General features: G+C 42.7%; 1 protein-coding gene across 3 annotated transcripts in view; it reads left to right on the top strand.

Annotated features, from left to right (window-relative positions):
* Window positions 1–15208, top strand: part of ARIH2 (ariadne RBR E3 ubiquitin protein ligase 2) — a 33258-nt gene that overhangs the window by 7578 nt on the left and 10472 nt on the right. For all 3 annotated transcript variants that reach the window (XM_035106823.2, XM_035106824.2, XM_035106825.2), the window contains exons 2-7: window positions 1442–1787; window positions 8732–8799; window positions 9783–9846; window positions 11997–12144; window positions 12564–12685; window positions 13731–13840. In XM_035106823.2, the coding sequence (XP_034962714.1) occupies window positions 1539–1787; window positions 8732–8799; window positions 9783–9846; window positions 11997–12144; window positions 12564–12685; window positions 13731–13840 (761 nt within the window). In that variant the 5' untranslated portion in view covers window positions 1442–1538. The remainder of the gene's footprint in view (window positions 1–1441; window positions 1788–8731; window positions 8800–9782; window positions 9847–11996; window positions 12145–12563; window positions 12686–13730; window positions 13841–15208) is intronic.

Genomic DNA, 15208 nt, shown 5'->3' with positions numbered 1-15208 from the left:
TATATCTCCCTCACTTCCATTAATTCTATTCTATTATACTCTTATTCTTTAAATAAACTTTAAATTTCTTCCAATCTTCTTCCACTGCTTCTTCACTCCAATCCCGAAGTCTCCCAGTCAACTCAGCCAGTTCCATGTATTCTATCAACTTCGCCTGCCATTCATCCACTGTTGGTAATTCTTCATTCTTCCAATTCTTTGCAATTAAAATTATTGCAGCTGTTGTGGCATACAGAAGAAAAGCAACGTCCTTCCTAGGTATTTCATCTCCAATTATCCCGAGTAAGAAGGCTTCTGGTTTCTTAACAAAGGTGTTTTTCAACACTTTTTTCAATTAATTATAAATCTTTTCCCAGAAGTCTCTCACTTGGGGGCACGTCCACCACATGTGGAAGAAGGTTCCTTCTTGATTTTTACATTTCCAACATTTATTATCTTGTTTATGATAAATCTTAGCTAACTTTACCGGGGTCAAATACCATCTATAGACACAGGGCCGTCTTTGAAGGCTGTTGAGGAACTTCGACTACTCCAGCATGCAGTGGCTAGATCATATTTTACTGATCGTCCGTGAGCTGCCCCACTTACTTTTGAAGCACTACTCAGAGTGTTAACTTTGATCCATAAAGTTATGCGTACATGGCCTGAAGGAATGCTTTCTCCGTTGTGTTCTCTTCCCATTTTTGCAGCTCATCCGATGAGAGACAGCGGAGGGTGCTGCTACCATCAGATGTATGGCCCCCACTGTGCCTCTGGTCAGCCCACTCCACTCCTTTAGAAGGATCAGAAATGGAGTTAGGTTTAGAAGACCTTTAGAAGGACTTTTTGTCCTTTGTGAAATAATTTCATGAGAGTTGGAAACCCTTAACACTTCTAGGTGGGCAATTTGAATGTCTGCCGTTAAGATTTTTTAAAAAATGTTTTGATTATTTTAAATTGGGCTATTTGCATCTGTATGGTGTAGTGTACGGTTTTTGATTTTTGCAAGCTGACTTTCTCTCTGTTAGAAAACAAGGGACAGACTGAAACAAATACAAACATGTGCAATTAAGACAGAAGATGGAGAACTGGGAGACCATGCGCCCCCTTATATATTTCTGTGGCACTTTTCAGAGGACCAAGTCTGTTGCAGTTCTTTTCCTGCTCAGATTTTCAGCAGCTGGAGGAGCCCTGTGAGGTAGACTGAATAGGGGGAGTGTGGCATGGAGCAGGAATCTGAACATGACTCCTGAAGCGACCTGGGCATAAGCATTCGGTGTCTTACCAAAAAAAAGTGGTCTGCCTTCATTGCGTATGAACATCGCTACTTACTATTTTAACTTTGTTGAATTCCCGCCCTGCCCCCCATATGAATTCTGTTGTTCTTGTCAGGTTATTTGCAGGCATTAAACTTACTCATATATTTTCCTCTCCCCCCCCCCCGCCCCTGCCCCAAATTTAGGAGGCAGAGAAGTCGAATGAAGTCAACAGAGCAATAAGAGTTGTTGAAAAAGAAACGGACTCTACGCTCCTGCTCCGCAGTTTGGCTGAGCACTAAGATGTCTGTGGACATGAACAGCCAGGGCTCTGACAGCAATGAAGAGGACTATGATCCAAACTGTGATGAGGAGGAAGAGGACGAAGAGCCTGGGGACATTGAGGATTACTATGTGGGGGTGGCAAATGACGTGGAGCAACAGGGAGCAGATGCCTTTGACCCTGAGGAATATCAATTTAGCTGCCTGACTTACAAGGAATCGGAGAGTACCCTGAATGAGCACATGGTCAGCTTGGCCTCTGCATTAAAGGTGAGCAGCACTGTGGCATGCGATGAAGGTGCACCTTTAAGGGCTGCAAAACGGACAAGGAAAACTTGAATCGCTTGGTCTGCCATCAGAGCTGTAAGTGAAAAAATGACCAAAACTGCTGTGGATCTGGGGTGGCTGTGTTTCCAGTTTCACTTTGTGTGTGTGCCCCCTTTCACAGAGCACAAGTACTTTAATACCCATAGGCACTCTCCTTTACTGACTTCCTAGTACTTAACGCAGGCATAGGCAAACTCTGCCCTATAGATGTTTGGGACTACAATTCCCATCATCCCTGACCACCGGTCCTGTTAGCTAGGGATCATGGGAGTTGTAGGCCCAAAACATCTGGAGGGCCGAGTTTGCCTATGCCTGACTTAACACTTCTTGTTTAAAAAAGTTTCTAGTGCTCAGTGCTGTATATTTTTGTGGTGGTGTCTGTTCTAGGCTTAAGGTCAAATGGGATTTGGGGTAGGAGTTCTCTCCCTTTTGGTCACTGTTCATACTATGGCTCTCATTTCTTCCCATGGTCTTTCAGTGCTAATCTCCTTATCTGTAGTAACATCTTTGCAAATGCGTCTCCTCTTCACTTGCCACTGCCATTTCAGCCCTTTCTAAAATGACTGCTGTAAAATGCAATATTGCAGTTGGTATAAACTCCGGTCAACTGCAAGACCCTTTTCTTTTGCAAAGCATCTCAAAGGAGGAAAAAAAGTCAATTGCACCTGTGCTAAGAGATCTATCAAACCAAGCTCCCACATTCACCATATTGCATGGAGAAGCTGGGGCCAAACCAGAATGAGAAATCATTTATAGGGGCATTAGGAAAATGGAAGGGTGATGTGTAGGTTGTGAGCCTGAAGTTTGTTGTTGTTTAGTCGTTTAGTCGTGTCCGACTCTTCGTGACCCCATGGACCATAGCACTCCAGGCACTACTGTCTTGCACTGCCTCCCGCAGTTTGGTCAAACTCATGTTCGTAGCTTCGAGAGCCTGAAGTTACTGGCTGTTTTATATAGGCAGTGATGCCCATGCTGCTCCCCCGGGATAAAATCTAGAATAAATAAGGCAAAGTGTTATACTGTGCTAGCTTGCATTAAGCAAAATGGTAGCTCTTGATCTGAGCTTCGTATTGGGTTGCTTAAAAGTTCTCAGTGCAACTGGAAAGCACTTTATTTGTCGTTCTTCGTTGCATCATAATTGGGTCTTACTTCTGCATTGCACATTTGGCCCCAGAAGTTATTGCAAAAGAGGAAGCCCAAGATGATATGCAAATAACTGTGGAGCTAAAATAGATTCCAAGTGAGTACATGGAGAAAAGACACATTAAAAGTTCCAGTTCAGAAATTTGATAATGTGTTGTGCATCTTAAGGAGAAATAATCATAGACTTCAGGAGAAGCAGACTGGGTCTCCTGAAATCCTATAATTACCATGACAAATGGATTGTTAGAGGTGGGCGCTGTTGCCTGCTGCTGTACCAGTGACTAATTGCTCCTCGGGGGGGGGGGGGGAGAGACAATTTCTATACGTGCTGAAGGGAAGAGAACAATAATCTTCTGTAAGTATTTGGTTAATAATGCTTGGGCGGTAGCCGTAATCCAGAAGCTTTCAAGCCCTTTTGCAGATGCTCAGAGCTGAGTTCAATTTCTGAGCAGAAGCCAGCATTTGACACTTGGTGCAAGCCAACTGGCATAATCGTGACACATAGTAGTGGACTGCCGTGAACTTAAAGCCACTAACAACACTTATCACCAAGAAAGTAATGCACGGAATAGGTTTCTGTCTTTTAACAGCATTATGGGCACTTGAAACCTCAGATTCACCAGGCTAAATGAACCAAATGAAACTCTGGACACAATAAATTCTGTGAAGCTTATCAAGACATAATTGAGAATGCCAGTCTTGTTCTGTATGTGCACATAAAGTGCCTGCAAGTTCCTGGAAAGGACGGTGCAGCTCTGAATTCTCTGAAGGTGTGCTAATGGATGCATGGCCCTCTTCCACACTTATTAAAGTTCATAGTTTCATTGTGGAATCTTATTTGCTCTTTAGAAGCTGGTTTTCCTCAATTTTTGAACTGCCGTCTAGATTTGACAGCAGAAATAACCTGGATTCTTAATTGACATTGTGCTCTTCAAACGCATTGTCACGCTGCATCCCCTTCAGTAGGAAAGAGGATATATTTCTAGGCTAAGCCAAGTTTGAGGCAATTCACGGTGGAGAAATCAAGCAGTTGTAAACTCTGGGAATGGTTTTAGTGTGCTGTCTTGCTTTTCTCCAGCCTGCAAAAAAGAGTCCTCTATTAATTGGAGTTGGTGCTTTTTAGCCAGGCTCACTTCCCATTTGGTTAAATGGTATTCTGGATATCATTATATGAGCAGCCTCCATTGAATCCAGGGAGCCTCCTAATTACAAACGTGTCACGCTTTGCAATTAGCGCCATGTCACCTTCGATACCTTGAGCAATTATTCTTAGCAGTGCTTAAACCGTACTGTGATTATGGTCACCTAAACAGTTTTGATAATCCTGAGCTAATCCTTTTGTGACTGCTTCTAGTGTGTTGTGCTGCCAAATTGGTCCTTCAGAGACCTGCCTTGGTTGGCTGCTTTATTTGTCGCGTTGGAAACAGGGTCTGCATCAGCCATGTGGGGGCTCTTGGCAGGTCTGGTCAACAGCTACCACCAATGCTTTGCCGCTGCTCCTCAATGCCCTCCCTATCTTTCTCTTTGCAGCAACAGAGCCAGCTCATTATTCCCCCCCCCTACCGCACATCCCAATTCCTTTTGCCCCACCCCTCTTACTTAAAGCAACGCGATTTGTCACTGCAATAGTGGTAGCCAACAATTATTCTTGTTCTAGCATTTAAAAGAGATCTTTCCTTTTTCCATTATCTTAGCCCTTGTTTTGGTATGCTGTGGTCACACTGCATAAAGAAAAAATTAATGTCTCGTAAGGCAAAGTATCAGGATGTCTGGTGTGTTTCCTTGGCAAGCCTGAATATAGTGCTATCAGGAAGACCTGAGCCTCTTCCCAGGGGTAACCACTTACCGGGCAATCTTGCGTAGCTATATTTGCACAAAAGCTACTTTGATACCTTTCACTTCCTCCTTGTTTGACAAGTGTACAGAGGCAGTTCAAAATCCATCCTACTTCTCTTTTGATTCATGGATCCCTAAGGCTACCACTCTTGTGGATTTGCAAGAAGTAAAGTTTTTGTCTCACAGCAGTTGGATCTTTGTAGCATGTGGAGACCAGGGGAAGCACATTTTCCAGAGGAGTAGCTATTTTTGTCTTTTGCAGCACTGCCATAACAGTCTTATGGCACCTTTAAAGTCTAGGGGTGAGATCAGAAGGCAGTGGGTGCAAGTTCTTCCTCCTCCCCCTGTAGCCTCCACAACTGGCTCTGAGCATCCATCCCTACAGAGCATGTTTGCGGGGCTGCAGGAGGGAGAGGAAGGGGACGTCCTCTATGCACAAGCAGAATGCCACAGTCTTAGACTGTATTGCCCTGTATTGTATTGTGTTATGGCACAAGCTTTCTTAAACACACATGGCTGGGGTTTTTTTGTAATGGAATGCAGAAAATGACAGACTGTGTTAATTATGTTATTAATAGCCGCCATTCACAGAAAGCAGTGTTTAACAACAGGCATCTTGTTATTGGTAAGCCAATTAACACATGCAGTGTGGTTTCAGTCCATAAGTAATAGGGTTGAACCTCTTGATGTGTTGAATTCAGTAGTTTCACATTGCAGTTCCCTTCTGAAGTTCCTTTGTTCAAGGCTGGTCACCTTAAAGTTAGTGACATTATAGCATCTAGGGAAGCTGAAATGTTCTTCTGCTGGTTTTTTTTTTTTATTCCATTTCTGTTTAAAGATTTGTGCCCATTCATGCTTTTACATAGAATGCAGAGCGGCATTGTTGGCAGTTGACATATTTCATGTTATTTTTATTTTATTTATTAAATTTATATTCTGCCCTTCCTCCCGAAGAAGCCCAGGGCAGTAAATAGACCCACAATTTAAAAACTAAAGCATCCTGAAACAAACACATATTTTTTCCTGCTGTGTGTCAAGTTAGGGTGTACAATTACATTAAATGCATACACTTCAAAGGCAGACCTTTTGTGCATGAAGCAAAACAGGACAAAATGGACCTATGATTGAATGCCGGCAAGACTAAAACGAGAACCCATCTCTACTCTGAATTAATAGGCTGATGAGCATTTGTGCACAAGTGGTCAAACTGCAGAAATGGTTGTCATGCTGACATTTAATTTGTTCCATGACGTAAGCACTTGGGCTCAGAAAGAGTGTAAGCAGCAGCTGGAGAAAAATCATCTTCATCCCTATTTGTTAGGAACAAATGGTCACTTCATTTTTTGCATTTTTACTCTAGTACTACAGTGGTGCCTCGCTGAATGAATGCCCTGCTTAATGAAATTTCCGCTTAATGAAAGGTTTTTTTCTAGTGGAGGTTGCCTCGCTAGACGAATTCGTTTTACGAAAAAATCGTCTAGCGAATCGCGGTTTCCCATAGGAATACATTGAAATTCAATTAATGCGTTCCTATGGGCAAAAAAAAAATTCAAAAAAATTCAATGCATTCCTATGGGATTCGCTAGACGAATTTTTCGTTATAAGAAAAGACCCATGGAACGAATTAAATTCGTCTAGCGAGGCACCACTGTATACTCAAATATGGTTTACAACCCATAGAAATAGGCTGTACTGCCTTTAAAGTTTTTTTTATACTACTGTGATGTTTTGTGAAAGGGTGACGTAAATACTTTCATAAGTTAAAATTATAAAATTGCATTTTATTTATTTATTTATTTAATATCCCACCTTTCTCCCAGGGCAGGACTCAAAAGCAAGGCAGCTCACAGCATAGTTTAAAACCAGGCACAACTTAAAAACATGCAAGAAATATAAATATTTAAAAGCTGATAAATAAGTAACCCTGCATAATAAAATACATAATACAAATGTTGCCATCTTTTTAAACAATTCAAAATGGATCTAAAAACAAGCTAACAAAAATTTGCCATTCACTTATAAATAGTATTTGCATATATTTTGTTGGTTTTATCCTCTAACAAGAAAACAAAGCCACCTGCTATCGAGTGCAACAAACCCAAGACAACCTCAGCAAAAAATGTCATGCACAAATGTCACGGAAGCCATGCAAAAAGTGCAACTGCTGAATCCTGCCCTATGGATCCTGTCTCTGCATAACAGCACGCAAACCACCAGACGAAGACATTTCTATTTACCCAGACTTTTGGTAGTTAAGGTAGCCTCTAGGGTGGGGTAGAGCGTGTCCTGCTTATTGTGTTATTGCATGAGCATTTTAAGAGTTTTGTTATTGGACATTGTGTTTAAAAATTTTCCAGCTTTTAACTGATTTTATCTATTTGCATTTTCTCTTAATTTTCTTTGAGCCTTTACTGTATTTTGTATAAAGCAACTGACAAATGCTGATAGTAGTAGTAGTAGTAGTAGTAGTAGTAGTAGTAGTAAACAACCAACACACGTCCAGTCGCTCAGTTGCTGCTCATCTTTATGGCTGCCCTTTCCCCACATGGTCAACAATTTGCCAGTTAATCTCTAGTTTTGAATTGTGAATTGCTGCTGATAACGGTTACAATAAAAAAAAATATATTTTCCCTACAGATAGGTTGTATTAAGGTAAAGGGTAAAGGGGCCTCTGACCATCAGGTCCAGTCGTGTCCGACTTTGGGGTTGCGGCGCTCATCTCGCTCTATAGGCCTCCGGGTCATGTGACCAGCATGACAAAGCTGCTTCTGACGAACCAGAGCAGCGCACGGAAACTCCATTTACCTTCCTGCCGGAGCGCTCCCTATTTATCTACTTGCACTTTGGTGTGCTTTCGAACTGCTAGGTGGGCAGGAGCTGGGACCGAGCAACAGGAGCTCACCCCTTTGCAGGGATTCGAACCGCCGACCTTCTGATCAGCAAGCCCTAGACGCTGTGGTTTAACCCACAGCGCCACCTGGGTCCCCTAGGTTGTATTAAACAGAGTAATTTTCACTTACTCATTCTTCTGAATGTCGCAACATCCGGAGAAACAGGGAGGAATGGTTTTGAGAGTGAAATTGAGGTGCAAGTTGTGGCGTGCTTTTCTGTAAGGAGACTGAGGAACTAAAAGAAACCACAGTGATGTTTCTCTGGGCCCTGTTCCTGTTTCAGTGCATGAGGAAGAACCTGGAGAAGCAAAAACGTCTTCCATTGCCTATTAATTCCTGCTAAATCAATTTTGCAGGCACCTACCTCCTATGAGAGGAACTGGTGCCCAAATCTGTGCAGATATAACCCTGCAAGTACACTGTAATATGAAGCCTGTTTAAACCACTCATTGCAGAGAACTTAATTCTCCCTTGAATGTCACTTGAATCAATGGAGTCTTGGGCAGAGCTATTAAGTTTGCTTGGCACAGTCAACCTTATGAAATGCATTCTTCTGCTTGCATAATTCTTCCAATATTTCAGTTATCAAATCTGGAGTAAGGGGCTTTCGCTAGTGCGGGATTTCCCAAACTTGGGTTTCCAGCTGTTTTTGGGCTACAGCTCCCATCATCCCTAGCTAGCAGGATCAGTTGTCAGGGATGATGGGAATTGTAGTCCACAATCAGCTGGAGACCCAAGTTTGGGAAACCCTGCGCTAGTGGGACCCGTTAGTTGAATCCTGCCCATGTTTTTGTTCTTGGTCTTGAGACATAAGTGGAAAACTAAGTAATATGGTGGCTAAGGGGAAGAACATTTGAGAGGGGTAGATCTTTGCTTTTCCTTGGGAATGTTGGTAGCATTGCGAAAATACAAATTGGCCTTGTTTTGTAGATATGGGAGGTAGATATGTCCTTGCAGCGGGTATGTTTGACACGTTAATTTAATCTGGTTTTTCTCCCTCCCCCTTTCCTTCTTTAGGTATCTCATGCAGTTGCTAAGCTTGTATTAGTTAGCTTCCACTGGCAAATATCAGAAATTTTGGAAAGGTAAGCACGTCTTCAAGCTGTGGAGCATTATTACTGTGGTTTTCTTTTCACTGCCCTTGGAGTATCATATTTTCTTTTTCTTTGAGCCGTTTCCAGAGTTGCAATCCTATGAACACTTGGTATTGCACACTGGGATTTAATTTTCAAGTAAGCAGATGCTGGCTACTTTGAAAATTGAAAAAAGGGATAATGATCCATGGCTGATGAAGAATATGGTTCATTGGCCGGCCTTGGTTTGGAAAAAAACAAGGGGTGCACGTGTAGGCTAAAGTAAAAAAATCAAAAACGCGCACAAAAACGCTGATTTGGAAATTCAATTTATGTGAATAGTAGTAGTTAGCATAAAGCACCCATTTCAAAATGCATCCTTCATACATTTTGCTGTTAAGGCCAAACACACAAAACAATTAACATCTGTTCAATATACCGCCTATAAACATTTTAAAACAATAAGGCCCTGCTGATATAAATAATAAATTTCATTAATATAATAAAAGTTATATAAAAATACTCCAAAAGCTACTACAGCCATAATATAATCACTTCGGCTAATAAATTGTTACTACATAATTGTTGCTTACCAATCTTATGATCATACAAGCTTCACTGAAACAAACAAACAAACAAAAACTTCCCTGGTGCCCTGATCTTAATGCCAAATCCTATTGTATCTCAGTTATACTTCTACACAAATTTAATTGGTTGCAACTCTTTTTTGCTCATTAGCATTTGATGCTGAAGACACTACTATTTACGTAAATTGAAATTTTCAAATCGGCCTTTTCGTGCATGGCCTTGGTTTGGGACAGGATTCCCCCCCCAACCTTATACTTTGTTTATCATAATGACCTGCTTTCCTTGGTGGCTGTGATGCTGAATAAAATTATGAATGTAGACGTTTCCCGCTGAAATCTGTAGCTCTTGTTTCATCAGCTCTGCAGCTATGGTTCTGTGCTGATTTGAAGTTTTAACTCTTCCTTCAGGCACAATTCCAATTCTGTCCAGTTGCTAGTGGAAGCACAAGTTCAGCCTGCCTCATCCAAACACGTGAGTAACGGACTGTTCCTGCATGCTTGATGCTAAAACTCCTTGTATAGTTCCCCAGAGACTAGTTCTTGCCTCCTTGCCTGCTCTCTGCTGGTTCATGTAGTGCCGCTGCACAAGAGAAGTGGCTCTTGTGGGTTCAGTAATAAAATTCTGGCGTAAAGCTACGATCCTGACCTCGTACACTTCTTTGGATCTGGTCGGATCTTTGAGATTTTGCCGCAGGAAGCAGTGAAATGCACTTCTGCTGCCAGTTGTACAGCAGTGGTGGCCAGGATCTGTAGGGTTTAATCTGCAGAGTAAAGGATTAGTTCTCTGGTATTATCGTCAGTTCTTGAAAGTTACCCTGAACTGTGTTGTTTTAAGAGTATGGCTAACCAAGCTACCAGCTCTGGAAAGAGGTTGCCTTTTTACTTTCAAGCAGAAAGGTCTTGTGTATCCAGAAAGCTCTCTGTGATTTCCAAGCCTAGTTGACTTGGGAAATGAATTAGATAAGCTTCTGGTTCATAAGTTTAACCTTTTTACAAGTGCGGTTGGGACATTTGCACATCTTGGGGAATTCTGTTAGCAGAAAGGTAGCTCTCTTGGGCTCTAAACAGGATGTGCAAGTTGGAGGGTTCTTTTGAGCTATATTCCAAACCATAAATGAGTTTGTTGGTAATGTATGTAATTGCCCTGAGATCAAAACCAGCCTCGCTGCCCTACTGTCTCACAGAAAGCACCCAATACTGTGCTGAGCTGCTTGCTCAGCTCTTCACTATCCAAAAGATCGGGCCTTGTGCTTCTCCCCTTTTACCTGAAATATATTTAGTTGCTCTCAACATGTCTTACCCTGTAGAGATGGGGAAACTTGTGACCCTGCATATGTCGCTGGACTACAATTCCCATCACCCCTGAACATTGTCTATGCTGGCTTGAGTCAATGGGAGCTGGAGTCCAAAATCAGGGAGGGTCACAGGTTCCCCAACCCTGATGTAGAGCAATTTTTTTTTTTGTAGAACAGGATGGTATATAGTTGCTGCAATAGCTGATCTAGTGTCCACTTGCCATCCTGCAGTGCTGATGTAATCAAGGCAGGCATCCCCAAACTGCAGCCCTCCAGATGTTTTTGCCTACAACTCCCATGATCCCTAGCTAACAGGACCAGTGGTCGGGGAAGATGGGAATTGTAGTCCAAAACATCTGGAGGGCCAAAGTTTGGGGATGCCTAAATTAAGGTAACTGCTGGAAACTGCAAATCCAGAGACCTCTGAGAGGGAACAGCTTCTTTTGCCATTGGCAGATAAGTGGGCCTAACTTGTACAAGTGTCTCCACGGATCACAATTAGATTCCATGTACCTAAGCTCACTTAACATACAACATACATTGCTGTCAATAAAAGTGTATCGATATGTAGAAGCCCATGTATATTATCCAATGCTGGAGACTTGTTAACATTGTTTGGTAGATCAACAAGATATAACTGGGCACAAAGTGTCTCAAACGGGAGCTGGAGATGTGCGGCTAATAAACATGCATTTAATATACTGTAGGTCACATAACTTTAATGAATGAGTTCCCATATGAATGAGTTGTGGCTTTGTTGATATGCTTGCTTACAACTGTTTCTCCATTGTTTTTATCTGATCCAGTTATGACTGCTGCAATATTCACTCTTTGATGATCAAGTCTGAGTTTGAGGATTAGCTAATAAAGGAATACCCCCTTCTAATCATTCTTGCTGCTGCTTCATTCTGTAATATGAGCAACATAAATAAATGGCTCCCTCTTTGATCTGGCCGCAGAGTGAAACCTAGTTTGTCCTCCTCCCTTTTTTAAATTCATCCTCCCATTTGACCAAGCCCTTGGGGGATAGCCATGAAATCGATTATGAAAAGAACAGTGAGAAGCAGTTGTCAGAAGCTCAAAGTGACATGTAACCAGCATAAATTAAATGGGTGCAGTAATCTAGGAGCCAGCGAAGTGTGAATGCATCCCGAGAAACTACAGTGTGTTGCATTTCGTTGCATTCTTGCTAACTGTTCCCACATAGGATGAAACGAGAGAAAGTGACGCCGCAACTCATGCAGACCGTTCGCTGCAAACTGCAGTTTGGGCTCTTGTCAGTAATTTTAGCTTTCTCTCCCTCCCTTCCCCCCTTTTCGAATTCCAGGCCATGGTACATTCCTCCCAGCACTGCGCGGTGTGTATGCAGTTTGTCCGAAAGGAAAACTTGTTGTCTCTGGCTTGTCAGCACCAGTTCTGCCGCAGCTGTTGGGAGCAGCACTGTACAGTTCTCGTCAAGGATGGAGTCGGAGTTGGTGAGCTCAGAGCAACGTACCCCTTCTGTACCCTATCACATGCCTCTTTCCCTCCCGTCTTCTTTCAACTTTAAAAACTTTTCATAATCTTATGTGAGCAGAGGTGGGGAGCCTGCGACCCTCCAACCCCCGATACATGGAGCGTGGCCGATCCAAGGCAATCGCCTTAAGTCGCATTTATGTTTATCACCCCAGCAGTTACAGAACTTGTTGTGGGACATCGGTCAATCCCATGCAGCCTTTTCTGCAACTTCCTGATCTCCACCTACAGATTCAGTCATACGGTCAACTGCCTCAGTCTTCTCTGTTCTCTTGGTTCAATAGAGAGAGAGAGAGAATAAACATAAACCTCTGCTTTGTCCCTGGTGACACAGTAATGTGGTCGTCACATGCAATAGCTCCTCTGGCTTTTTAAACAGGTGTCTCCTGCATGGCTCAGGACTGCCTGCTCCGGACTCCTGAAGATTTTGTGTTTCCATTGCTACCTAGCGAGGAGCTGAAAGACAAATACAGACGCTACCTCTTCAGGGATTACATTGAGGTATTGTTTTCTGTTTTGCCATCAGGGTGTTCTGTGTGTTCTTCAATGCCAATGGAAATGCACATACAGTGGTACCTCGCTAGACGAATGCCCTGCTAGACGAATTTTTTGCTAGACAAATGGGTTTTGCGATTGGAGGTTGCCTCGCAAGACGAATTCGTTTTGTGAAAAATTCGTCTAGCGAATTGCGGTTTCCCATAGGAATGCATTGAAATTCATTTAATGCGTTCCTATGGGAAAAAACAAAAACAAAAATTCAATGCATTCCTATGGAATTCGCAAGACGAATTTTTCGCAAAACGAATTGACTCACAGAATGAATTAAATTCGTCTTGCGAGGCACCACTGTGATACATTTCTGTGAATTAGCATCATTTCATTAAAACTCATAGTCCTCTATCCTGACAGATTCACTTAGCTGCCAAATGCTCCAGTTTTACTCGATCACTATAAAATATACAGTTACCCAGTCTCTTTATTTTATCAAGGCTTCCTTATACTTTTTTTAAAAATTCCTTGTTCAGGCTTTGTTTTTCTTTAAAAAAAAAAAAGCCAAACCACTGATGTACATGAAAAAAGGAAATGCAGTGGATCTATACCCCCACAAGAGATTTAAATACCATTTCTTGATTATTTCTTCCACTTGATAAAGAGAAGAATTGCAGTTCTTTAAATCAGTTTAATTTCTTGATTGAATTTACAACTGACCTGAAGGGATGCTTTATAAACAACTGTAGCAAGAAGTAAGGGCATAATATCGGTTTCATAAAGCAGTTAGAAGAAAACAATGTAAATATAATGTATGGATCAGACTGGCTGCCAGGGCACATTAAAAAGCTTTTTATTTTTCTTGGTAGTCTGCAGGAGAATTTCCCCTCCTTTTTTTTTTCACAAGGATACCAAGGACCTACATTGGGTCTCCCATAGGTTAGATTTTCAATATGATATGATGGGCCTTTTTACACCTGATTGATCAGAAGTAATGATTCCTTCCTACTCAGCTGGGCCAATTTCTAACAGAGGCTTGTGATGGGTTTCTTTGCAGAGCCATTTCCAGCTGCAGCTCTGTCCCGGCGCAGACTGTCCTATGGTCATACAGGTACAGGAGCCCAAAGCTCGCAGAGTGCAGTGCAATCGATGCAATGAAGTTTTCTGGTAAGAAAATTAAACTTGAGTTGTGAGCAGAGGGACAGCAAGGCACGAGTTTTCCTTAGCCAAGTAACCAGAATAGTCCAGAGAGGGAGACTACTTGACAAGAGCTGCTTAGGCCATCCTATGCAAAGTATATGAAAATAAAACTTGGTGAGATCAAATTGCCCATGCCAAATTAGCTCTCAAGGGTGCTTCTCCAGTCGAGCTTTGGAAGTGTCCCTCGTGGCTGAAGAAGCTTGCAAACACAGCTATACACAGCTATCTCTAAGGCAGAATTGTCAATGGCTGGCCAAATTGATGTATTAGGGATACGGGAAACTGCCTTACACCAAGTTGGACCAGTGGTGCTTCTAACTCTGTTATTGTTGACACTGAGCCGCAGCGGCTCTCCAGAATGGAGTCCTCCTCGGCCCTCCCTGGAGATGCCGCGGATCGAACCTGGATCCTTTTTCATGCCAAGTATGTGCTCTGCCACTGAGCTACAGACAATCCCCATTAAAGTTGTGAGCGTTGAATGAACACCTAAAGGAGATGCTACAACAGGGGTATGGACCTTTTCTCAGCTCGAGGGTTACATTCCCCCATGGTAAACCACCTGGGCAGGGCCAGGAGCAAAAGTGGATGTAGCGATGAGTGTGTCTCCTGTCTTTTGTACCACCTCAACTACATTCCAGCCCCCAAAAGTCCACACATCTTGTCAGCCTCCATCCAGACAAGCAGGAGGAATTATTGCAGATTAATAGTACATTGTAAGCAGGCAAAAGCCCTCAGAGAAGCCATGGAGCAGGGCTGCTGAGGGGTGTAACCTGGGAGAGTCTTAAGGACCAGGTGTTTGGTTTTCCGGGTCTGAGGTTCCCCATCCCTCTGCTACAGTAGAAATAATTTGCCAGGAGTGCATGATGGCTATTCACAATCAAGCCAGTCTTGGATGGCACAGTCTTCAAATAACCTGTCCTGAGTGAACTGACACCTGAGGGATGGAATAAGCGTAGGGAGAAGAAGTGCTTATAAGGACTTTGAAGAAGACAGCAATACTTTACTACAATACAGTTGTACCTGGATCCCGAACACCTTGTTACTTTGATGTTTTGGCTCCCAAGCACCGCAAACCCAGAAGTGAGTGTTCTGGTTTGCGAACATTCTTTGAAACCCGAACGTCCGACAGGGCTTCCGTGGCTTCTGATTGGCTGCAGGAGCTTCCTGCAGCCAATCAGAAGCAGCGCTTTGGTTTCCGAACATTTTGGAAGTCAAACGGACTTCTGGAACGGATTCCGTTTGACTTCCAAGGTACGACTGTGTTGTTGTTGTTTAGTCGCTCAGTCGTGTCTGACTCTTCGTGACCACATGGACCAGAGCACGCCAGGCACTCCT

Source organism: Zootoca vivipara, chromosome 2 (assembly GCF_963506605.1).
Source record: "Zootoca vivipara chromosome 2, rZooViv1.1, whole genome shotgun sequence".
Lineage (NCBI taxonomy): Eukaryota > Metazoa > Chordata > Lepidosauria > Squamata > Lacertidae > Zootoca > Zootoca vivipara.
This window is presented reverse-complemented; position numbering and strand designations above follow the sequence as displayed.